Raw genomic sequence first — 24,967 nt, forward strand, 5'->3', positions numbered from 1 at the left:
TATCGTCTGCAAACTTGGACATCAAACCTGATATACCTTAATGAATATCATTAATAAATGCAGAAAATAACAATGGGCCCAGCACAGAACCTTATTGGACTCCACTAATAATATTAGTTCATGAAGAGCAGTGTCCATTGATTACCACTCTGTCTTCTCCCACTCAACCATCTCTTTATCCATAGCCATAACTTACCCTTAATGCCACAATGCTTCAATTTTTACAACTGTCTTTATGAGATGTGCAACAATATCAAAAGCTCTCTTGAGATCCAAGTCTGTGACATCAAATTTTTTTTGCATCCAGTTCCTTTGCTACATCGTTGTATCCATTCAAATTGGTTAGGCAAGACTTCCCCTTAACCAACCCATGCTGTGTCTGAACTATAACTGCAGTCTTGTCTAGATGATCCTGCAATGCTTCTATAACCAGTGACTCCATTAATTTTCCTGGAACTGAAGTTAAACTAACAGGACTGTAATTACTTGTGTCACTCTTTGATCCCCCACCCCTTTGTGAATTGGGGATACATTTGCACATCTCCAGTCTGTGGGGACCTTCCCGAATCCAACGGTGTTTTCATAATTATGGCTAGCAGTTTGTTTACTTCCTTTGCTGCCTCCCTTAATATAACTGGATAGATCGCCCCCCTCTCTCTCCCCCAGTGCCTTTCTTATGTTTAACTTCAACAATTTCTCCTCCACGTTCCTGTCAGTTATTACAAAATCATTTTACTCTCTGCTAGAGTTTGATAAACTCCTGGCCTCCGCTTCCCTACAGAATTTCTCATGTGCGAATGTAGATGCAAAATACTCATTCAGTTTGTCAGCTATCTGAGCAGGATCGTCAGCAGTCAAACCATCGATATCAGTTGGCCTAATCTGATTCACTGCTTCCTTCTAAAGTTGGAGAAAGACCTAATACTGTCACGGATGAATGTGATATTTTCAGAGTTAGAGGTATAATTTTCATCTTAATTATTGGAGAGCTGCATCTCATTCAAATTCCAATTAAGCAGTGGGTTGATATTGACAAGAAAGAAAGGAGGAAACTGCATGCCAAGTACTAACTGATGGGAATATTATTGCAAGTGTTGGCAATGAGAATGAGATAGATGAAGGTGTAACTATCATGATGTTCCTACTGTGCATGATGCATTGCAAAAAATAAACTTTTTAATATTCTGAGCTCTTGTATAATGAAATTAATTTCATGTGATACAATAATTTTCTGTATTTTATTTATTCATATTAAATATAAATACAGTACTTATACATACAAAATTTCCAGGATTTGCATGTTATATTATTCTTTAATTCATCTTGCAATATATTGTTCACATTACATAGATACATCCTATGTTTTTATCATCCTTGATGTATTCTGTGATTGCCAAGTAGTAGTGGCAATTGATGCGAGAAAGCAAGCTTATACAGCATCAGCCAAAAAAAAATTCTGATTATTGTTATTAACCACCCTGCCAGCCTTTATATTGTCTGGAAACTGACATTAAGCTTGCTATACTTCATGAATATCATTAATAAATATTGAAACAAACAATGGGTCCAGTGATGAACCTGGGGGACTCCACTGATAACATTAGCCCACTAAGCATAGTGCCCATTGATAACCATTCTGTTTTCTTTCACTTAACCATCCCTTTAACCATAACAACAACTTGCCCCGATATCCCATTGTTCCAGTTGATACAACAGCCCTTTATGTGCAACAGTATCTTACCTGAAATCAAAGTATATGATATTAAAATTATTTTTTGCATCCAATACCTTGGTAACTGAATCTTAGAAACCTATCAGATTGGTTAGACAAGACTGCTGTTAACAAATCCATTCTGTGATTGCAGTATAATTATATTTCTGCCCAGATGGTCCTGCATTACTACTTTAACCAGTGACTCCATTATATTCCCTGGAACAGATTAAGCTAACAGGTCTGTAATTAATCACGTTGCCTTTTGATCCCTCTTTATGAATTAGGGATATATTTGCACATCTCCAGTCAATAGGGATCTTCCCTGAATCCAAGGATTCTCTCGTAATTAAGGCTAAAGGCTTTCTTCCCATCCCTCACTGTCTCTTTTAATATGATTGGATAGATCCCATCCGCTCCAGATGCCATTTTTATGTTCAGCTTCAACAATTCCTCTTCTGCTTTCCTTTCAGTTATTACAAAGTCATTTAGCACCCCATTGGAGTTTGATAAACTTCCATCATCCCATTCCCTAAAGCAACAATTCCCTAACTGGAATTCATGGTTCCCTGGGAGTTTACACACCAATTCCAGAGGATCCATTTCACGGACCCCCTGGAACTGGTAAAATCATTTGTTCTGTATATAGCAAATTGATGATAAATACAGTTATTATATATTTATATAAAAATAAGAATAAAGTTGAGTTAAAGACTGAGTGATCACTGAATTATGACGACCCCTATGAAAACTGAGTGTGGCCCTTTAACCACGTGAGGTACGAGGGTGCTGAGTTAGTCGACTTACATGGCATAGGTGAGGTGCCAGTGGTTGAGTAGGTAGTAAAATTCCGAGCGTGAGGGGTAAAAGGAAAAATTTATCAGACTTTGATAAAGGACAGATTGTGAGTGCTCGACGAGCTGGTGCATCGATTTCCCAAACAGCTGAACTGGTGGGGTGTTCGAGAGCCGCTGTAGTTAAAGTGTACCAGGACTGGCGTCAAAATGGTCAAACAATGACCTGATGGCAAAACTACAAAGGTCAGCGAGAGGTTGATGTTAGAGGTGAGTGCTGGGTCCGACGATTCGTACAGGCAAGCAGGTGCAGCACTGTTGAAGAGTTGACTACCCAATACAACACGGGCCAACCCTGAACGATATCTGGCATGACCATGCGTCACACGTATGGGCTATACCAGCAGACGATCCCTACGGCATCCTCTCGTAACCAAGGTTCATCGGCGTAAAAGATTCGCCTGGTACAAAGAGCATGCAAGTTGGACGTTAGAAGGTTAGAAAAGTGTGCTGGTCGGATGAGCCACGTTATTTACTCCACACCGCGGATGATCGTGTATGGATTTGGCGTGAATAATACAAGCTCTTGATCTGTCATGCATGGTATCAAAAGTTCAGGCCGGTGGAGGCGGATGTATGGTGTAGGGCATGTTTCACTGGCGGGAACTTGGACCCCTGGTTCATGTGGAACACGTATCAGTGGTCTCTGCTATTGTCAACTGCTTGCTGACTGTACACCCCGCTATGTTACATTCTTTCCCGAATGGCGATGGTATCTTCCAAGATGACAATGTGCCGAGCCATCGGGCACTTGTTGTGCTGGAATGGTTTGAGGAACACAGTTCTGACTTCCAGCATAATGATTGGCTTCTGAACTTCCCCCAATATCAGTCCCATAGAGCAGGAGTGGCCAACTTAATTTGTGATGCGATCTACTTTTTTCCTTCAAAATGTGCCGCAATCTACCATTTCAAAAATTTCATTGCACAAGGCGCACAAATCGAGGGATAACGGTATATTTAAAATTCGTCGTGATCGACCGAAATTAAATCCGCGATCGACTCGTTGGCCACCCTTGCCGTACAGCACTTGTGGGACACTATAGAAAGGCATATTAGGCATCTGGATACACCAATCAGCTCCCTGCATTGCTGGGCACATTACACACAGATTGGTTAGCCATACCTCCCAAACACTTCCAAAAAATCTTGTTGAATCAATGCAATGTACTGCAGATTCTTAATGCATGTAGAATCACTGCTAATAACCAGATCAACAGTATTGCCTCCTCTTTTTGCTCCTCTTACATGTTGATGTAGAAAATCAACGTGTACTCTTTCCTATTGTGTCTGGACAGAATTGCAGACACTTTCAAATTCAATCCTACCTTGCGACTTTGTCCCAACATTGCCCTGTACTTTAGCATTTGCATTAGTAGAGGCATATGATGCAAGAAAGCAAGCTTATGCAGCATCAGCCAAAAAAAAAAAAAAACCTCCCATTTCACCCCTTCATTCGTTCCAAATGCCTGTCCCGCTCAACCTTAAATTTATTTAGGCTATCAACTTCCACAACAAAAGATGGAAGTCTGTTACTTGTTAAGTAAGTCCTCTGATCCCCTACTCTTAATCATTAGTGCCAACGTTTACAACAATATCACCTTTAGTGCCTTTAAAGGATGATATCTGCTCTACAACATCACCTACTTTTACGTCTGGCAAATATATCTTGGTCTTATTCCACCTATCCTTCTTGCGCAATATACTTTCCGTTTCCCTGACAATAGAGTCACAGACAGTAACCGCCTCCTGTGGAACAGTGCATTCTCTGACATGGAGATTGCCGTTGTGTTGCCTGATGCATAAGTGTGAGCTCTGTCGTTAAGCTGGATGGCCCTCATTTTAATGCTTTTGAGGGATTATACCCTACTCTTCAAACTCGCATAAATGCCCTTCAGAATGATGAGTTGGCACCTAATTTCTTCACATTTTCTGCATCGAGCATGCACACGCACAACGTCCCCCCCTTAGCTGTATCATGTCATGTTCCAGAAAGATTGGTGAACATTGTACAAGGTGCACATTTTGTTAAGCTGTGATTTGTAGAAATGCCCCCTTTGTTTCTCCCCGAGCCACAGCGCTCCCACTACTTTGTGCTCACACTGTCATACTCTAGATATAACAAGTCAACTAAACACTAGTATTAGATATTTTATGTTGCTCACAGTAGTGTAATTTCTTTTATACTGCAGCATGTATTATAAATTGATTGCTTCTAAGTCCCTCTGTACTGGGGAGCACTACTGTACTTTCAAAATCAGAAGAGTAAAACAAATGTGACACTGGTGTTATTTTCTGTAGTACAACAGCTAATTTTGTAGCACCATTTGTGCTTATAGCTGGTGGTAAGAAATGTGTTTAAATACCACTGAATTATACTTTCTTACTAAATGCTTTTACCAAAGTATTTTTGGTATTCCTCTCCTTTTTTCTTTTATTAACTTATCTGAAAATATCAGTTGTTCCTCACCATCATTTGATTTAAAAAAAAAAAAAAAAAAAACACACATCTCTCAATGAGTTAATGAACATTATTTAAACAAACCAGTTCTGCACTTTGGTAATCAAAAATTATTGGTATGAAATTCCTGGCTATATGTGCTTGAACATGATGAGGACACCACCCGTTGATTCTGTTGGTTCCTTATCAATCACAGTTACAAAAAACCAGTGAGAGACAAATGCACACATTTCAGTGCGAGTTTGCATATTATACCATCAAGGTGATTCATATGCTGACACGATTCAGTGAAATGTTACAAATTCAAATCTTTACTATACTCATAGCGGAAGCTGAATGACTATGAATAAATTTAGTAAATTGCAGCCTTCATGAATTCTTAAGACTAAATCATATTTCCTTACAGCAGGCTGCTGGGTCCAGACAGAATTCATAGATCACAAGTTGCCCAACTGTGTTGCTGAATCAGTAATTTTAACATTATTTAACTTTTAACTTCAATATAATAATATCTGAAGAATCAACTCATCATTCAATAATGCCATTCAGAGAATAAGTTTGAAACAAATTAATTTTGTGTGTGTATGCATGCACACACACGATTCCCAATACTTCCAGTATGATTGACAGTATAGAAATGATGTTTTTGCAGATCAGTTAAGTCAATTTTAATGTGAGAACCTACCAGACACAGGATGAAAAAGAGAATGAATTGATGTACAGTCATCTTTGATAAGTGTGCAAGATGGCACAAAATGTGATAAGTTATCCCATGTCATTCTTTCTATTTTTATAATTCCTCAAAGCAATTCTGTCAGAGAATATTCAACCAGGCAAATAAAAAACTGAATTCAGATCTTTTCTTTTGGTGGAGTTTTGGAAATGCTCTTGACAGCCAAGTATCAACAGGAGTGCTGTTATTATAAACAAAACTTTGACTCAACATTTCAGAAGATTTGCAGTCTGCTGCAGTATCTTTCTTGAAGCAATCATAAAAAATTGATGTCAAACAGATAATCCAAACATAAAACTGACAGACAGAAAAATGTCAGTTAATCTAATATTTAAATGCATACTGTACCGATAGACAAATCTATGGCTATATTTTAATATAAAATTGGATTTTTTAAGTGAAATATAATTTTCAGTGCAGTATGGACTTCAAAAAAACCTCTTGCTTTTTCAAAAAAAAAATCTGTTTTTTTGAAAACAACTACTTTTTAGCAAAAAGTGAATGAAGGACAATAATCATAGTCACAGTAGATATCATTAACATTTTATTGTAATGTTAATTTTAAATGTATGCCTAGTGTGGTATTACACAATCAGTGAATTAATCTTGGAAGCTACTAGGCTTTTTCATACCAACTAAGAAATACTGTTCAAGATTCAGGCTTAAAAGGATGTCAAATGAACTAATGAGGCTCATGGCAGAGAAGAAAAATGCGTGGGATGCATATAAATTAGCAGGTGACACAGAAACCTATGACAGATATAAGCTAGACTGTAATCAAGTCATAAAGGAGGTTAGGCAAGCGAAGGCTGATTATGAGAAAACAACAGACTTTTTCTTTACTTATGTAAATTCTAGAAGGAAGTGGATGAATCAGATTGGTCCACTTGATGTTGGTGGTTTGACTGTTGATGATCCTGCTCAGATAGCTGACAAACTGAATGAGTATTTTGCATCTACATTCACACATGAGGAATCTGTAAGGAAGGGGAGGACAGAAGTTTACTAAACTCTAACAGAGAGCTAAATGATTTTGTAATAACAGAGAGCAAAGTGGAGGAGATATCGTTGAAGTTAAACATAAAAAAGACACCTGGGGCAAATGAAATCTATCCAGTTATATTGAAGGAGGCAGTGAGTGAAATAAGCAAACAAACCCTTAGCCATCCTTAGATTCAGGGGAGTTCCCTGTGGACTGGAGGTGTGTAATTGTATCCACAATTCACAAAGGGGGGGGGTTTCAAAGGGTGACGCAAATAATTATAGACCTGTTAGTTTAACTTCTGTTCCGGGTAAATAATTGAGTCACTGGTTAAAGAAGAATTGCAAAATCATCTGGACAAGACTGCAGTAATAGTTGAGACACAGCATAGGTTTGTTAAAGGGAGGGCTTGTTTGACCAATCTGATTGGATACTACAGTGTGGTCACAAAGGAACTGGAGGAAAAAATAATTTTGATATCATATACTTGGATTTCAGGAAAGCTTTTGATTCTGTTGCACATGGAAGACTGCTGTACAAATTGGAGTGGTATGACATTAAAGGCAAGTTGCTGCATTGGATAAAGGGATGGTTGAATGGGAGACAGCAGAGAGTGGTAATAAATGGACACTGCTCTACGTGGACTAACGTTATTAGTGGATTTCCCCCAGGTTAGTTGCTAGGCCCATTGTTGTTTTTTGTATTTATTAATGATATCGATGAAGGTATATCAGGCTTAATGTCCAAGTTTGCAGGTGATACGATGGTTGGCAGGATTGTTAATGAAAAGACAGTATGCTACTGCAACATGATCTAGAAAAGTTAGGTAGATGGGCTGAGAACTGGCAACTGACGTCTAATATTGACAAATGCAAAGTACTGCATACGGGTAGCAGTAACCCAAGAGAAATGTAGCAACTGTGTGGTACTATGCTCAGGGAGGTGGAGAATGAAAAATACCTGGGGGTAATTGTGCAGTCGGATATGAAGTTCTCTGTGCAGTGCAGATGGGCTGCCAGAGCAGGTCATGGAGTTTTGTTAATGATATATAGGAATTTTGCTAGCAGAGACAAGGAGATGATGATACCTTTGTATGAGGCAATGGTCATGCCACACCTTGAGTACTGCGTACAGGTCTGGAGGCCTCATTTTAGGAAGGATGTAGAGTTGCTAGAATGAGTACAGAGAAGGGCAACAAGATTGGTGAGAGGAACAAAGGGGTTCTCTTGCCAGGAGAGGCTTAAATTCTGTCATTTGCAGCATCTGGAGACTCAGCACCTGCGAGGTGATCTGATTGAGGTGTACAAGGCCTTGAACAGGTTGAGCAGGTTCACTGCTGATGGGATACTTCCACTTGTTGAGATTAAGAACCTGAGGGGGCATAGATTCAAATTGATGAAATGTACCTGTTGTTTTTCTCCCCTCTTCAGTCACCCACCTGATGAGCTGTATGGCCAGTTGTTGAATAGATTGTTGGTTGATTGCTAGAACAGATTTCCATCTGTTATTGTGGAAGTTGATAGCTTAAATAAATTTAAGGCTAAACTAAACAAACATTTGGAGTGACCGGATGGGTGAAATGGGAAAGTTTTTTTTTTTTTTTTTTGAATGATGCTCTATAAGCTTGGTTTCTTGCATCATATGCCTCAACAAATGCTAATGTGCCTCAGAGAAAGAATATTTGTCATTGGAGAATTAAAAAAAATTAGCTGTTCTTAAACAATAATTATAATGAGATATGTATAATCATTATCAATTTTTGACATTTTGATTTTATTAATTCAGTTAATTTCTCACATCAAATAAAGACTGTTCCCAAATTCTGTTTTTTTGGGATACTTCCACTCGTTGAGATTAAGAGGGGGCAAAAATTCAAATTGAGGAAATGTACCTGTTGTTTTTCTCCCCTCTTCAGTCACCCACCTGATGAGCTGTATGGCCAGTTGTTGAATAGATTGTTGGTTGATTGCTAGAACAGACTTCCATCTGTTATTGTGGAAGTTGATAGCTTAAATAAATTTAAGGCTAAACTAGACAAACATTTGGAGTGACCGGATGGGTGAAATGGGAAGGTTTTTTTTTTTTTTTTTTGAATGATGCTCTATAAGCTTGGTTTCTTGCATCATATGTCTCAACAAATGCTAATGTGCCTCAGAGAAAGAATATTTGTCATTGGAGAATAAAAAAAAAATTAGCTGTTCTTAAACAATAATTATAATGAGATATGTATAATCATTATCAATTTGTGACATTTTGATTTTATTAATTCAGTCAATTTCTCACATCGAATAACAGACTGTTCCCAAATTCTGTTTTTCCCCCCACCAGGATAACTATAGTGGAGAGAGAGAAAAAAGGACAGGTGGTTCAAAGTCACTCACCAGGTCCTCTCTTCCATAGCATTAGTATGGGAAGCAGAGTGAGTGACCTCGAGCAGCTTGTTGTTTTCCTCCCTTCTTCAGTCACCCACCTGATGAGCTGTATGGCAAGTTATAATGGTGGCAAGAAATCTTGGTTATGTAAAATTAAATCCATTGTCTGTGCTTGTTAGTAAGTCACTTTTTATGGAACAGTTTAACCATGGATTTAATCAAGCATTTGTTTTTCCAGCTGTAATCAAACTGGGCATTATATGTATTTTTTTGCCCTCAGCTGTTCTGAAGTAATGTCAAACTGGTTGTCACCAGCTGACACAAGTATGTAAGACCAGCCACATAGCTGTAATTTGTAAGAGCAGTTCACAAGTTATGAAGCTTATTAGTAAAAAATTTATAGCTATAAATATACTTGGAGCTATATGGCTTCAAAGGTATTATAATGTTTACAATGCTATCTTATACTTTAATTTGTTTAAGCAGCCAGCAAGGTTTAAACTGCATAGCTAAGGCAATAAATAATTTCCAATCTGTTTGAAAGTATTGTATTACTTTCAAACATATGGTTGTACCAGAAAATTAATTGGTCATTTGTTTAAAAGATGAGACATTGCTTATAACACCTGTTTCAGGAATAATTAGTCCTTCATCAGATAGTGACAACACTCAGTTTCGAAACAGTTAGCTTTAGCTTTATTGCAGCTTTAAAAAACTGATTTTTGTGTACTGCATGGCACTCCATGTTGAACAACTTATTTACAACTGTTGTCTGCATATTGTCACTAGATACTTCCTGTTATACGATAAGAGACCAGTTAGTCATGAAATAGGCTGTTATATCTTACCTTTTAAACAAGTGGCAGATAATCTTTTGGCAAGGCCATCTGTTTGAAAGTAGTGCAATATCAGGCACTGCATATGCAAGTTTATTCTGTTGTGAGAATCATGACCATTGCATTACTAGCTATAAAAACAGATTAAAAGACAAGATAATCTTGTAAAGAATCTTATAAAATGAGAAATGTCACATTTCTGAATGGATTCTTAACCTCATGGTGATAGTGGATCACCTGACAGGTCACCCTTGAAAATTACTGCATTAACCATTAATTAATGGTTAAAAATCTTAAAATTTTCTGCTTTCCTATGTATAGTCAAACTTCTAACTGCAGTAGTTTCTGAAGTGATATTTTTATGGCTTTCATACTGAAGTGTGCAAGAACCAGTCAGGTGGCCCACCGCTTGTCTTTGTAACTGTTTCTTTTTTCTTGAAGATTGGCATGGTATTGTACAAACACTGGTGCTGTTTGTTTATAGTTTCAGGTTACTTGTTTTAGTTCAAAAACATGTACAGTCTTACTGTAGTTGTTTTTGAAATATTTATTATTGTTTTCATATACTAAAGGTGGCAAAATAAAATAATCATTATGCTGCTGGAAGCAAGATATTTTACGTGCATCGAAGTGAAAAATTTGAAATAAACCTGAAAATATAGCTAACCAATAGTAATGAATATTATTAAGATCATCACATATATTTCTGCTTAATATTCATTAAGCAGAAAAATTTCATTCAATTAACTGTTTTTAAACTGGAAAATTGAAGAAAATAAGGGACTGTTTTTCTTTTATGTCTAAAATTATTATTATTTTTTTTTTGAAATTTTCAGCAGAATTTATTTATTTATATATATATATATATATATATATATATATATATTTTTTTTTTTTTTGAAAATAAAAGATATAAAACACATTACCGTGTTTTAAAATTAAAAATTTTTAAATAAAAAATTGGAAGTACATATAGTAAGTAATGCAGTCCATTAAAAAAAAAAAAAAAAATTGGCATTGTTTAAGTAGAATACAAAAGATCCAAAACATTTTCCAGCAATTAAAATGAAAGTCGGACGTCAGACACTTGTCAGGTGACCTGCCACTATTGTTTTCTAGATTTTGGGTGACACAACTACTGACTTAAAGACAGATAAAATCATTGATATGAGTGCCAAGTTGATTTCTTAATATTTCTGTATTGTAAAATGCTGATTGTTTTGTAAATTGTCCTGAATTTTAAAGAATTTTGGATTGTAAAGCACCAGACTTGACAGAGCTTATTGTATCCAAATTTTACTTATTTTTATTTTAACAAATATTTTATTTCCTGACTTAGTGGGACCTATATCCCGAGTGACCATTTTCTGAACTTGCTGGCTGCTATTGTCCGAGGGTGTCGGAAAATAATATCCAAAGTCCAAAATGTGTTTTTTTTTTTTTTTTTTTTTTTTTTTTTAAACTGAAAGAATTTACAATACGTGAAAAATTTTGTTAGTCTTGGGGGAGTTGTGAAAATTTTTTCAAACTAAAGGGGGGGGGGGTCATCTTGACACTGAAGTCTTTAGAACTACTGACTGAGAGACTATATAAATGTGACAGAATTTTAAACATAACTTAGAAATTCTTTAATAAATATCAATTTTTATTAAATGATAAATGATCAGATAATGGTGAGACTGGGATTATGTAAGGAATAATTGTACTTTTTATTTTTGTTGTTGTTATGTAGTTTCATTAGTTTTCACATTTTATCCAAATGTGTTTTTTATTTTTGTATTATTTTCACCAAAATAATCTTAATTTTTAACATGTTTTGAACATGTGCCAAGCATGATTTCTATAAATATTTTATTATATAAGCATGCATGCATACCTGCACAATATTGATATTATTTGTATAATTGTAAATGCATACCTTATATCATTGTCCTTTCTATTTGTTATTATATATGTTTATAGAAAGTAATTAAAAATGATATTCCTGGTTTCTAAAATTTATTGTGACAAAACCAATGAAATGTTGAAAAGCAAATTACATTTAAATAGAAAAATTCAAAGTAAAACTTTTATGAAGCTAAATAAAGTTAGACCACCTTCTTCTGTGTTGGGAGCAGAATCCAGTAGTCTTAAATGAGCAAGCCATTGGATGTGTAGGACCCTGCTCCTTTAACAACTGATCTTTCCCCATATGTTTCCCATTGCCAACGACTGTGGATATATTTTTTAAAACATATATATGTGAGGCTGTTGCAGGTGTTTAACACAGTATAAGAAAGGTATGGCAAGATATATAATACCACCTCGATGTCTACAGAGTCAACCAGAGTACATAATGAACTTTACTGTATTAGAGTGGATGAGGGAGAATTCATCTATCTAAATATAATTTGCTTTTCAGTAGCATTTGTATTGGGGTAACCATACTAAGTTTTTGAATTTGAAAAGCCCACTAGAATTAACTTACGTATATTTTGTTATTATACAGGGTGAGTTAGTCATGAGTAAAATTTCAGAGCTGTCTACAGCACTACGTAATGGCCAGATTGAAACAAAATTATTTAGTCCATAACACGAAAAAGAGAAAAGCAGAAAAAAAAAAATAATTCACATGTCCCCCATGAGCAGAACCACTCACACCTTGAGAGAAAAGGAAAAAAGGTGTTGTTTACAGACATATCCCTACAAAACATGTTTATGTTTGAAATTGGTAAACACAGTGTGTCAGGCAAGTAAATGCTTTCAACGTTTACTATAACATTTTGGAATAATGCTGCCCTTCAGATTGACAAGGGTTTGTATCCTTGTCAATTTGATTGATTACCAATCTGATCTGATTACCCTGCCCGGCAACCCAAAGGTCGCGGGTTCGATTCCCGCCTCGGGCTTGGATCAAAGTACTGCAAAAACCTTGGGAGGTGCAATATGGCCACAGAAGCCGATGCGCCAACAACTACCAAATCAAAAAAAAAAAAAAAAAAAAAAGATCTGATTACCATGATACAACCTAGAGATTGTATCATGGTACACCATGCTTTTAGGTAATTCCACAGCCAAGCATCCTCACTGCTAAAACGCAGAAATTATTAATGTTTCCATTATTCTGGTATCTTTGATCTTTATTGGAGCAGGTGACAAGTCCTCTGGGTTGAAAGTCCCAAAGAAGAATGGCCCAATGAGAATGAAGTGGTGAAGCCATAACAAACAGTCACTTTTATGGAGATTGGCAGAATTTAATGTACCACATAGTTTCTAATTCCTGAATGCAGCAGTTTTGACTATTCACACTTCTTTTCAAAGTGAAGTAGACCTTCTCTTCTCCAGTGGATGTTCCGTGGTCATTGGTCATCCATCTGCATTGCATGCCAGGAATGTGAGGGCAAATGCCTTTCTGTTTTCTGTGTTATACCAAACTAATTATTAATCAAAATCTTCACAGCAAAACTCAAAACTTTGCAGTTGTAAAAATTTCCTAATATCAGAACAAAATTCCACTGTAACCTTAATGTAATCCTTAATAAAGCTATTTATTTAAAATGTTTTGCCTTAAATTGGCTGGTGTTGGTATCCCACTTTTTTTTGACAGATCCTGTCAAGTGCATATATGGTTTTAACAAATCTTTTTGAATATTAAATATTCTTGAAGCACTATAGCTACATGTTATTATTCATGTAGAATAGTTTCCTAGGATTGCACAATCCTACGAAAAGAGTCCTGTTGCTTACTGCCATTGTAGTTTTCTCCCATGTCTGCTAAACCCGTTTGCATGACTGCAGTATGCAACAAAACATGTCAGGAACAGTACTATTCCTGCACTAGGTGAGGAGATATAAGAACTTTTTTTTTTTTTTTCATTCTGTATTCTTTTCTCCATGCTATGGACTATACGTACACTAAATTTGACTTCAATTTGGCCATTAGACAGATCTCCAAACCTCTCTAAACTGGGGATACTTTAATTGTGATGACTCTTTATACTAAGTATGTATGGGCTCGCAAAGTATTGCTAGTTATTTGTAAGTGAACATTTTGCATTAGTTTTCATTTTAATTGTATTTGTAAAATTTTCAGAGTCCTGCTGAAAGAGGCATTGGCATTCAGATTTTAGAGAGCATATATAGATTCACATTAGGATCCATCGCTGGAGGTAATTGACATTTTAACTTTTGATTAGTTTTTGATATCAAGAAAAGTAAATAATTTATTTGTTTAATGTGTTTTAAAAAGTATGTCCAAAGTCTAGGAAAACTTGTATTTAGTTTTATCCTCAGGTTTTTAGGTACTGTTATATGGTAGTGATTCAAAATCAGCTTGAAAGGCATATGTAATATATATATATATAGTATAATTGTAATAGGTACTGGAGTGATTATAAGAGGAATATTAGAATGATTATGGATCTGGGTTACTAATATGTAGAATAGAATGCACCCAATGACCATAAATAGACAAAATTGTAAAAGATTAAGTTTTTAGTGTGGCTAATCTAATGGTCAGTAGGGTGTATAATCAACTATAGGCCAGAATCATGGAATAGAAGTCATAAAAAAGCCAATTCGTACCTGCAAAAATAAAGGTAAAAACATATTATCAAAAAATAATATACTAAAAATGTTGCAAATTTGATGATTTTAATGTCTTTCTCGAAGGATAGGCTTCAAAACCAAGGAAAATGCAGCAAGAAGTAAAGCCTTTGTTTCCAACATTAAATATACATTGCATGTGGTAGGTATAAAGAAACCAAGTTTTGTATAAGCATAGAAGCTGGGTTGATAGTAGCGGATAGAATACATAATGCAAGTGATATTTCATGGCTGACCCGACGAAGGAATGATAAGTGTTAAGAAATATAAGTAGCAAAAATTACTAAAAGCCAAAAGTAAATGATAACCTTAAAGGCTGAAATAACGAGTTGGAACAGGCGGTCAGGAACCGTACTTACTGTATACACATACTGGAGTTACGGAGACGGCTGTCAGGTGTAGGCTGGTGTTCTGCAGAGGAGGAAAATAATGCTACGTACTCATGTCAATGACTATATAGTATGTAAAAGTTTGTAAAAGAATAAGAGAAGTTTACCTCAATATGATACGTAGAACACTTCCATATGATGCTCTCCAGAAATTAAAACGAACACAATTAAAAATCAATTTAATGCAATTAAAAATTAAGTAAAAAATTAGACAAAAAAAAATGCACAATGATTTTCCTTCCTGAAGCTGACAATGCTTTTCGACCGTATGTCACGATCACAGGAATGAAAATTACCGAATAAAGGTGAGCATGGAACTTAAATAGGGATTATTTGTCTTCGCACATGCCCGTAAAGGACCACGAGTCAGAGATTAGATATGGCTGGCGAACATTAACAGAGTTCTCATGTAATTTAATTTCGATGGTTTCTGCAATTAATAGTCTCATATAATTATGAGTATTTTGGCCTCATTAAATAAAAAAGCATGTTTCCATTAACGGCATGAAAGGCTAATTCTGACGCTGCTGAACGAGAAGCACGAACTGAGGCCGCGTGTTGATTAACATGAAAATTCAGAGGAAACCATATAGAACCCTGATAAGATGAGTCGCAATCACAGCAAGAAATATTATATACTAGGTCATTTATTTGTGTTGCGAACGAGGAAAGGACTGGGCGATTGTTCAGTATAGTGTGTAATTTCCATATTGGTCTGGCTACAATTTTAAATTCGGTATCTTTAAAGAATCTGTTAAGTTGTTTGTGCCACTTTTCGACATATGGGACAGAAATAAGTATTTTTTGATATTACCATTGTTGATTGGTTGAATATATATTTTTTTTATTCTATCCTTAGCTTTGTACCCTAATTCTGTCTATTGTAGCAAGTGGGTAACCCTTGTTTAAGAATCTGCTGGTTATTTGTATTTCTGAGCCCAAAGCAGATTCCGTCATTGAATATTTATAAGCATTGAGAAATTTATTAAAGATAATCGATCTTTTATAGGTGAACGAGTGATAGCTGTTATAATGCAGAAGCATAGCGGTGTTTGTAGGTTTACGATAGGTGTTAAATTGGATTTTATTCGAGTCCCGAGTAAGCGTGAAATTCAGAAAATTTAATGACTTAGTATCCATATTCTCCTTCTCCAATGTAAATTTGAGTCTAGAATGAATATTATTAAATGACTGTAAAATGTCTTGGATAGTGCTAGTATCAGTAATGACTAGAACATAGTCTAAATACCTTCCATAGTATGTGATACGGGTTAAAAAAGGCATCAAATGTATATGTTCAATGGTTGAGAAATAGATCTCCGATATTAGGCCGCTCAGGCTTAATCCCATTGACAAACAAAAAATTTGTTTGTATACTTTGTCTCTAAAGGTGATATAGTTGGCTTCAACTAAGAGTTTAATTAAGTGAAAAATTTCCTTAATCGGAAGCTTTGTATAATTAATCGGTATCGAGTTATTATTTAACTTATTCCAAAGAATATCTAATGTATATTCAACATTAAACAGGGGTTGCCCACTTGCTACAATAGACAGAATTAGGGTACAAGCTAAGGATAGAATACAAAAAAAATACACCAATCAAAGTATAATATCAAAAAATACTTTATTTTTGTCCCATATGTTGACCAGTGGCACAAACAACAGATTCTTTAAAGATACCAAATTTAAAATTGTAGCCAGGCCAATACAGAAATTACACACTATACTGAACAATCACTCAGTCCTTTCCTCGTTCGCAACACAAATAAATGACTTAATACACAACATTTCTTGCAGTGATTGTGACTTGTCTTATCGGGGTTCTATCTGGGTTCTTCTGAATTTTCGTGTTAATCAACATGCAGCCTCAGTTCGTGCTTCTCGTTCAACAGCGTCAGAATTAGCCTTTCATGCCGTTAATGAAAACATATTTTTTTATTAGAGAGGCCAAAATACTTATGTCCAACGTAATTACATGAGAATTCTGTTAATGTTCACCAGCCATATCTAATCTCCAACTTGTGGTCCTTTACGCTCATGCGCGAAGACAAATAATCCCTATTTAAGTTCCATGCTCACCCCTATTTGGTAATTTTCATTCCTGTGATCACGACATATGGTCAAAAAGCATTGTCAGCTTCAGGAAGGAAAATCGTTTTGCATTTTTTTTCATTTAATTTTTTTCTTAATTTTTAATTGTTTTCATTTGATTTTTAATTATTTCTTACTGTAATGTAAGATTTAAATTTTTTTTAATTGTTTTCATTTTAATTTCTGGAGAGTATCATGTGGAAGTGTTCTACGTATCATATTGAGGTAAACTTCTCTTATTCTTTTACAAATATTGATATCAACGTAGAATGTATTGAAAATTATAGCTATGGTTCATACTATCAAAGTATGCAAAAGTGACCTCAGGCATTGGAATGCAGTATGACGCACAGGGTTGACGGAGGAATTAAACACAATGAAGCAGCAAGTCCCAGGATAGGGAAGAAGGAATAACTGGCAAAAAAGCTTAAAATAGATGCCGAGTGTAAAATCAGCATCTATTAGCATAAAATCGGCATAAAATGACCTTTGTATGCAATATACAGTAATACCCCGAAGTTACGCGATAGGTGGGTCCGATGAAAATTGCTTAAGTCGAATTCGCGTAAGTCGGGGTACAACTTTGCATATAAATACATATAAATTTTGTTTAATTGGGACCAAGGACTAACAAAAACACTAGTTTAGAAGAAAAATATTAATAAAATTGCAGTTCTTTATACATATTAATACAAAATATGTATTAAAAAAATAAATGACTTATGTAAAAAAGTTATTTTTTCACGCAGAATTTCTTCGTAGCAAGCTAATAATTTTTTTATTCCTTGCTTTGTAACTATAACGCGTTCTTCGTTGTAGTCTATGTTTTCTAAAATTTTTAAGCTCTTTTCAATTGAGCTAAGACCTTCTGTCAAGTTTGCAATTGTCGTGTGCTTTTTGCCGTTGCCTCATGTAGGCCTGTAGCATGTGCAATATCACATGGTCTTTCATTTTGCTCAAAGCGTTTCACAATTTCATATTTTTTCTCTATCGACAGAGGCGGACTGGCCATAAGCCTTACCGAGGAAACCCCGGTGGGCCTGTGTGATTTTGGCCATAATATAAATTTTCCCGGTTAAGAATTTTTGACCCTGTCCGCCTCTGTTTATCGATAATGGCTTTTCTTTTTCTCTCTGAATCTGCAGTGTCTTCACCAGTACGCTTCCTTTTCACACCTTTTAAGTATTTTACTATTTTTAGGGAATAAAGCACAATTACAAAACGAGGAGGCACGCTTGATACGCATAAACAAAGCTGCACGCATGTAGCAACTGAATAAACAACACCATAAAGGCAGAGATACACTATTAACACCTCACATTTCTAGGGGTTACTACCATAAAACAATAAAAATCCAGTTGCGTTTCTGCTAGTGGAATCTGTTATAAACTGGTAGTAAACTCCATCTAATTGCATACCGATAGCTGGAATTGTGTTGGTTTTTACATTATTATGGTGAAATGTGTTTCCCCTAAAACAAATACATTTTCAGAATCTTCTCTTCGTTCCTATCGTGTTGCGTTCGGTGGGGTGATTCTGCGTTCGACTGCCATTTCTTGTAAACACAAAGGCGAATCGTGCATAAGCCAATTCGGTTTGTGTTATATTATAAGCTATCGTTACCGTATTTATAAATAGTGTATGATCGAATTCGTGTAGTGTAAACACATGTTATACGAGGACTAACTGTATACGGCTCGACCGACGCGATCCATTTCTCTCATGAAAACGATGTAATTTCCGACAAACGTTGAGCACGAATTCGAATGCACACATATAAATATGACAGTTGGAATACAAATTCTTGTATATGTGTGCAGGTCATGCACAAGTTGAATTTTGTTCATCTTTCGCTCTCACTCTCCGCCGTCGCACCATATATCGATAACATATGAAAAACGACCTTGAAGATAGTGGGCGGCAGTGTTGCCAAACGAAAAAATCAAGAACCGCGTAACTCCGAGTTCGCGTAAGTCGGGGTATTACTGTATATATATATATATATATATATAATCATATAAATTAGAATAAGGTTAAAAATAAAAATAAAATAATGCCAGCAGTACTGCAAGACAAGAGCAAAAAAACAAAATCAAACCTAAGTTCAAATAAAACAGGGAGGGAAGAGAGGGGTAACAAGAGTAAAAATATTGCAGCAGAAACTCTAAATTAATTTAGAAAATCTAAATATACAAATAATAATTCTTTGAAATTTAAAAGCCAGTTAAATAGAAATTTAACGGTGCCCCCTCTGATGGGCACCAGGTCCAAATTTATGTGAAATATCACCAAACAGAGATTTAAACCACTGCAATAAAACAAAGCCAAAAATAGACAAAAATAGACTGACCATTATGCCCCATCTCAACAGAGGACCACAAGGCCAATAATGGTCGGGAATCGCTGCATTTCGAATGCTAAACAAATCGCCGCAAAGGAGAATCGATCGTAAGATCAGTCCGCCACACCGATCCACAGATCGAACCACCAATGCAGGGAATTGAACAGCGGTGGTCCTGATGCAGCAAAAATCAAAAATAGAACAGACATAAGCACTCCAGTGCAAAGCCACACTACTGACAAAAGTAAACTTAACCCGTTTATATAAATGAATAAACTATAGATGGCAGTACAGGCGCAGCGTTAGCAATTTGCCCAATACTATCATGTGACATAATTATACATATATTTAAATAATGTTGAACTAGTTGAAAAATGTAATATTTCATAATAAAAATAAAAAGGAGGGTACAGCATACAGCAGGGGCAACAAAAAGCATATTCCTCTACATGATGCTTGAAATATAATCATATAAATTAGAATAAGGTTAAAAATAAAAATAAAATAATGCCAGCAGTACGGCAAGACAAGAGCAAAAAACAAAATCAAACCTAAATTCAAATAAACAGGGAGGGAAGAGAGGGGTAACAAGAGTAAAAATATTGCAGCAGAAACTCTAAATTAATTTAGAAACGTGAACTAGTGGACTCAAAAATTTGAGTCCACTAGTTCACGAAAGTGCTACCACAGATATTTCCATTCATGCTTTCTGCACTGCTGTCCATAATTCTGTCACATTCCTGGGTAGAGGATCCAAAGCTGGAATAGACCTTTCCACAGCATCCCAAAGAAGTTCCACAGGGTTCATGTCCAGTGAACAGGGAGGCCATTCCATGGTAGTAAAATCTGTAGAATGCTCTTCAAGCCATGTTTTAGTCACCATGGCTCCGTGGGGAGGCGCAATGTCGTGCTGGAAGAGTCCATCGCTGTGTGGGTGCACCATGACCGTGAAGGGATGCAGATGGTCTGCAAGGATGAACACGTAACCTGGACCATTCACAGATGCAACTAGACGTACCAGAGGCTCCAACATGTGCCAGTTGAACATGCCTCTGACCATTACCATCCAACAGTTCCTTGTTGACTTGAGGGTTGCATAGCTTTGTGCCGTTTCTGCCAGATACGCACCCTCCCGTCCGCTCAAAATAACTGGAAATGGGACTCATTGGACCAGGAGACCCATCTCCAATCACCCAAGGTCCAGTGCTGATGTTCTCTCATCCAATTGAGGTGTAGAGCCCTGTGTCGTGGTGTTAGCAATGGGACTCTGGTGGGTCAGCGGCTCCCATAGCTTATTACGGCTAATGATTGCCTGATGGTCTTCAGGCCTTGTTGCACAAATCACTGCCTTGTTGAAGTCGGCAGTGATTTGTGCCACTGTCGCTCTCCAGTTGGTTGAAATAATGCGAGACGTCGATGGCCATGTTCATCCACCACCTTTCTCCACCCACAGTGCTGTGCACAATGAGATGTTATACCAAAAACCAAAAATGTCGTATTCCCATTACATTCTTGATACTGTCAAATGGGGATAGTGCAATTTCTGTACCACCTCCGTGATAGAGTGACCTATGCATCAGGCACCCACTGTCATCCCTCTTTCAAAGTCTGTTAACTCATGATGTTTATCCATACTGACATTGAATTACCATCTACGTCAACACAGTGATGCAGTGTATCTATATACCAGTGTCGCGTTGCCCAGGAACTAGTTAACCCATGACTTCTGTCCTTTCAGTGTACATATGACTGCACTGAACTACATGTACTCATTTGATAGAGTCGAGCTTGTTGCTTGCATGCCTGTACACACAGTGGTTCTACTCTCTAAAATGCTGTTTTAGTTCACTTTGCTCATGGGCCGTATCCTGCCCACGAGCTGTAGGTTCGACACAAATGCTTTAAAGCATCAAGGCTTGTGGCCTTTCCCAACGATTAAAAGATGAAACTTCGCTGTGCCAGACATGTTTGCTGCTAGGAGAATGGTAATCTGTTGTTTGGCTTTTTTTCTGCCACTATTCTCTTGCCTTTAAATATGTTTTATTTGGGCAATTTAAAAAAGAGTTCAGTTTAATCAGCATTGAGGATGTCATTGTGGTCTTATGTCAGCTAAATATTTTTAAAATTATCTTCTTTCCATTCCCTCATTGCGTTCACACACTTTTTTGAAAGACAAGCCATGACGAATCTTAAATTTCTGGAACCATCCATCTGAATTTTTAAAATCTTCAATATCCATTCAGTGTGCAAATGATTCAGCCTTAGCTTTTAAAAGTTACCATCTATGGGAATGTTTTTTGCACACATCATCATTAGCCATTTCAAAAGTACCTTTTCAAGATCTGAATACTTTGCCTTTTGCCATCAATTGAATCCTACCTGGTCCATTAGATCTCTCTAAACTTTCAGTCTTTTTCTGATCTTTCAGAATAATGAACAGAATACTTTTAGGAATGCTGAACTGTTTGGCAATGTCAGTCTTAGAATGAACACCGTTATCTACAGCTATCTGCTTCCTTGGAGCCATGCTAATAAACATACACTCTAACTAATGAAAGGCAATGTTCATTTCATTACCGCACTGCAAGAAAAGAGCATGGAAAATCTTAAATAATTTCTCATACAAATATTGCAGAGAAACTATTTAAATGCAAATATTGTAATAAAAAAGTGAAAATTCAGATTAAGAGATAGAAATTTATTAGCATTAGTTGAGGCATACGATGCAAGAAAGCAAGCTTATGCAGCATCAGCCAAAAAAAAACCTTCCCATTTCACCCATCCAGTAACTACAAATGTTTGTCTAGTTCAATCTGAAATTTATTTAAGCTATCAACTTCGACAACAACAGATGAAGTCTTCCGGCAATCAACTACAAGCTGGCTACAGGCAAACTTCTACACATCTATTCTACAACTGTCTTTCCTCAATTTGAATCTATGCCCCCCCCCCCCCCCAGGTTCTTAATCTGAGCAAGAGGAAGAATCCCATCAGCATTGAGCTTGCTCAACCCGTTCAAAGCCTTATACAACTTTGAACTTCAACTGTATATACCTTATAACCTTATTGAACTTCAACTGTATATCCTGCTGTTCTCAGAATACTAATACCATAGAGCTCGAATTGTAGCTAGTGATAAGTTGGAAGGATGGGCTCTATGAAATGGCTATTGAATTTCTGAACTGCAGATAAAGAATAGTAATATTTCAGTTTCAAATACCACTAATTTTTTTGGATTATTGGACAATAAACTTAACTTTCAGGCACATATAACAAGCTTGCAAAAACTAAACATCCTTTGATCAGTGTCAGCTACTTTTTGGGGTGTAGACAGAGAGAATCTCTACTACATTTGTACAGAAAATTAATCAGATCATGGCTAGATTATAGTTCTTCAGTATATTTTTAGTCAGGAAAAACATATTACAATGTTTCAATACTGTCCAGCATCGTGCACTTGGACAGCCATCAGAGCTTTTAGAACTTCTCCAGTGCGAAGTTTGTATTTAGAAACAAATGAACCCCCACTTCTCAGGAGTTAGACCTTGTTCTGTATATATGCAGCTAAAATACAGTCTTCCCACACATCCCAGCTGAAAATATCTCTGTGATTCTCAGTGGTTTTCTCTTTATGAAACTAAACTCAGTGAAGCACAACCTGTAGGTCTTTGAATTAAAGAAATACTGCACAGGTGGTATTTGAATTTATGTAACATTCACTGGGGTATCGATACTCGTGATCCACCATGGATAGGCCCGACACCTCACTGTCATCAATTTTTTACACAGTGGCGTAGGAATGCACTACCATATCATAACTTCCAACATCTGCATGCTGTGCGTTTCAGAAAATCCAGAGAGATATAAAATATACACAGATGGTGTCAAATCTAATAATCATATAGGAGCAACAGTTGTTTATTCCTTCCATCATAGATGCAGTGTCATTACTTCTTGAATGCAGTATACTTGCATCTCAGCTACAGCATTGTATTTAGCTTTGGTTAAAATGTGTACTCTCTCCTTATGACTGGCAGTAATTTATGAAGACTCCCTTAGTGCAGTGCATTACGGCCCTAGTTGCTAATGCACCATTAAAACCCAAAAAACCAAACCTTAGTGCAGTATCAATTATACAAAATAATCTCCCATGTTCCTCATCCAGCACTAAAAGATATGCAGTTTCAACTTCATTACTTTTAAGAACACAAAATGGAAATAACTTTTTCTGGATACCAGGCCACTCTGGTATCCAAAGAAATGAGCAAGCCAATAGTGCAGCTAAACAGATCATTTCATTTCCACCATCTCTCTGTCTATATCCTTACACAAATTATAAGAACACAATGCGAAAGGCATGCAAACTGGAATGGGCACAGATATGGAGTGCAGAAATAAATAAACTCTGCCAGATAAAACTTGAATCGAAAATATGAATATCAAGTTCCCGTTGAAACCAGTGAGAGGAAGTTATTTTATCACAACTATGTATTGGTTATACACATCTTATCCACCTCCATTTGCTCATAGGCAAAAAATGCCTTCCTTGGTGCTCTTTGTGCCAGTCCCATCTCAGAATTAAACATAGTTTACTTGATTGTCTATGCTTCTCAAATGAAAGATCTTGCACCTTTAAAACACTTATCACATTTAAATCTATTTATTTCAGTGAATTGAGCTGTAATCCTAAATCTAATTGACTCTGATGCACAGATTAGGGTTTCTAACAGATGAACCATAGGAAGACACATTTTGGTCATAATTGCTCTTGTGTTAATGTCTCATAACATAACTTGCTTTATTATGCTGTTCTGTGCTTTTTATGTAATCGTGTTATTCTTATATACTTTGTTTTTGAGGATGCATCTTTCAAAAGTGACATAAATTGAAACATTCAGTTTATTAAACATTCATTAAAATAATTGGTATAAACAAGGAATGCATTCCTGTGAGATATCTATCCCTAATGTGACTTATTTTAAGTTAATATTTTGAGAAAGTACATTACACTGGCATAAGGGTCCTGTAATGGATAACAATTATACTCCTCATGATTTATTTAAAATTAATTTATTGATAACTTAAAATGATTAACATTTATACAATATGTAAAAATATTGTTATGAATAAATATATGTTCCCACTGTGAAGCCCACTAAACAACAAATAATATGGCAATATTTTCAGATCCATTGTTTATCCATTCCATTTTTCTATTTTGTCTCAGTTTGTACTTGTCATGTGCAGAATGGAATAGCATTTTATTAGATATATCTAATTATTGTTAATCCCTTTGTTTGCTTGATGACAAGATTCCATAGTGGATCCATAAATGTCACCACATTATACTTCTTGTTTAATGAATTTATAGTACATGAGTGGGGATGTATATTTACATATTCTTACATATGATATGAAAAGTTATAACATTCTGAAATTAGTATTAGTAATGGCTGCATGGTGCAAGAAAGCCTATGGCTTATGCTGCACCAGCCAAAAAAAAAAAAAAAAAAAAAAACCGAATAAAACAATGATAAAAAAAAAAATAAATAAATAAATAAATAATAATAATTAATAAAAGAAAAGAAAATTAAACCTATCATCTTATGCGCTT

General features: G+C 35.9%; 1 protein-coding gene across 4 annotated transcripts in view; it reads left to right on the forward strand.

Annotated features, from left to right (window-relative positions):
• The window catches only part of aralar1 (calcium-binding mitochondrial carrier protein aralar1), a 338,725-nt gene that overhangs the window by 247,470 nt on the left and 66,288 nt on the right, over positions 1-24,967 (forward strand). For all 4 annotated transcript variants that reach the window (XM_090388800.1, XM_090388801.1, XM_090388803.1 and 1 more), the window contains one exon: positions 14,021-14,096. In XM_090388800.1, the coding sequence (XP_090244926.1) occupies positions 14,021-14,096 (76 nt within the window). The remainder of the gene's footprint in view (positions 1-14,020; positions 14,097-24,967) is intronic.

This window comes from Mastigoproctus giganteus, chromosome 14, assembly GCF_048544385.1.
Source record: "Mastigoproctus giganteus isolate SK-2022 chromosome 14, ASM4854438v1, whole genome shotgun sequence".
Classification (NCBI taxonomy): Eukaryota; Metazoa; Arthropoda; class Arachnida; order Uropygi; family Thelyphonidae; genus Mastigoproctus; species Mastigoproctus giganteus.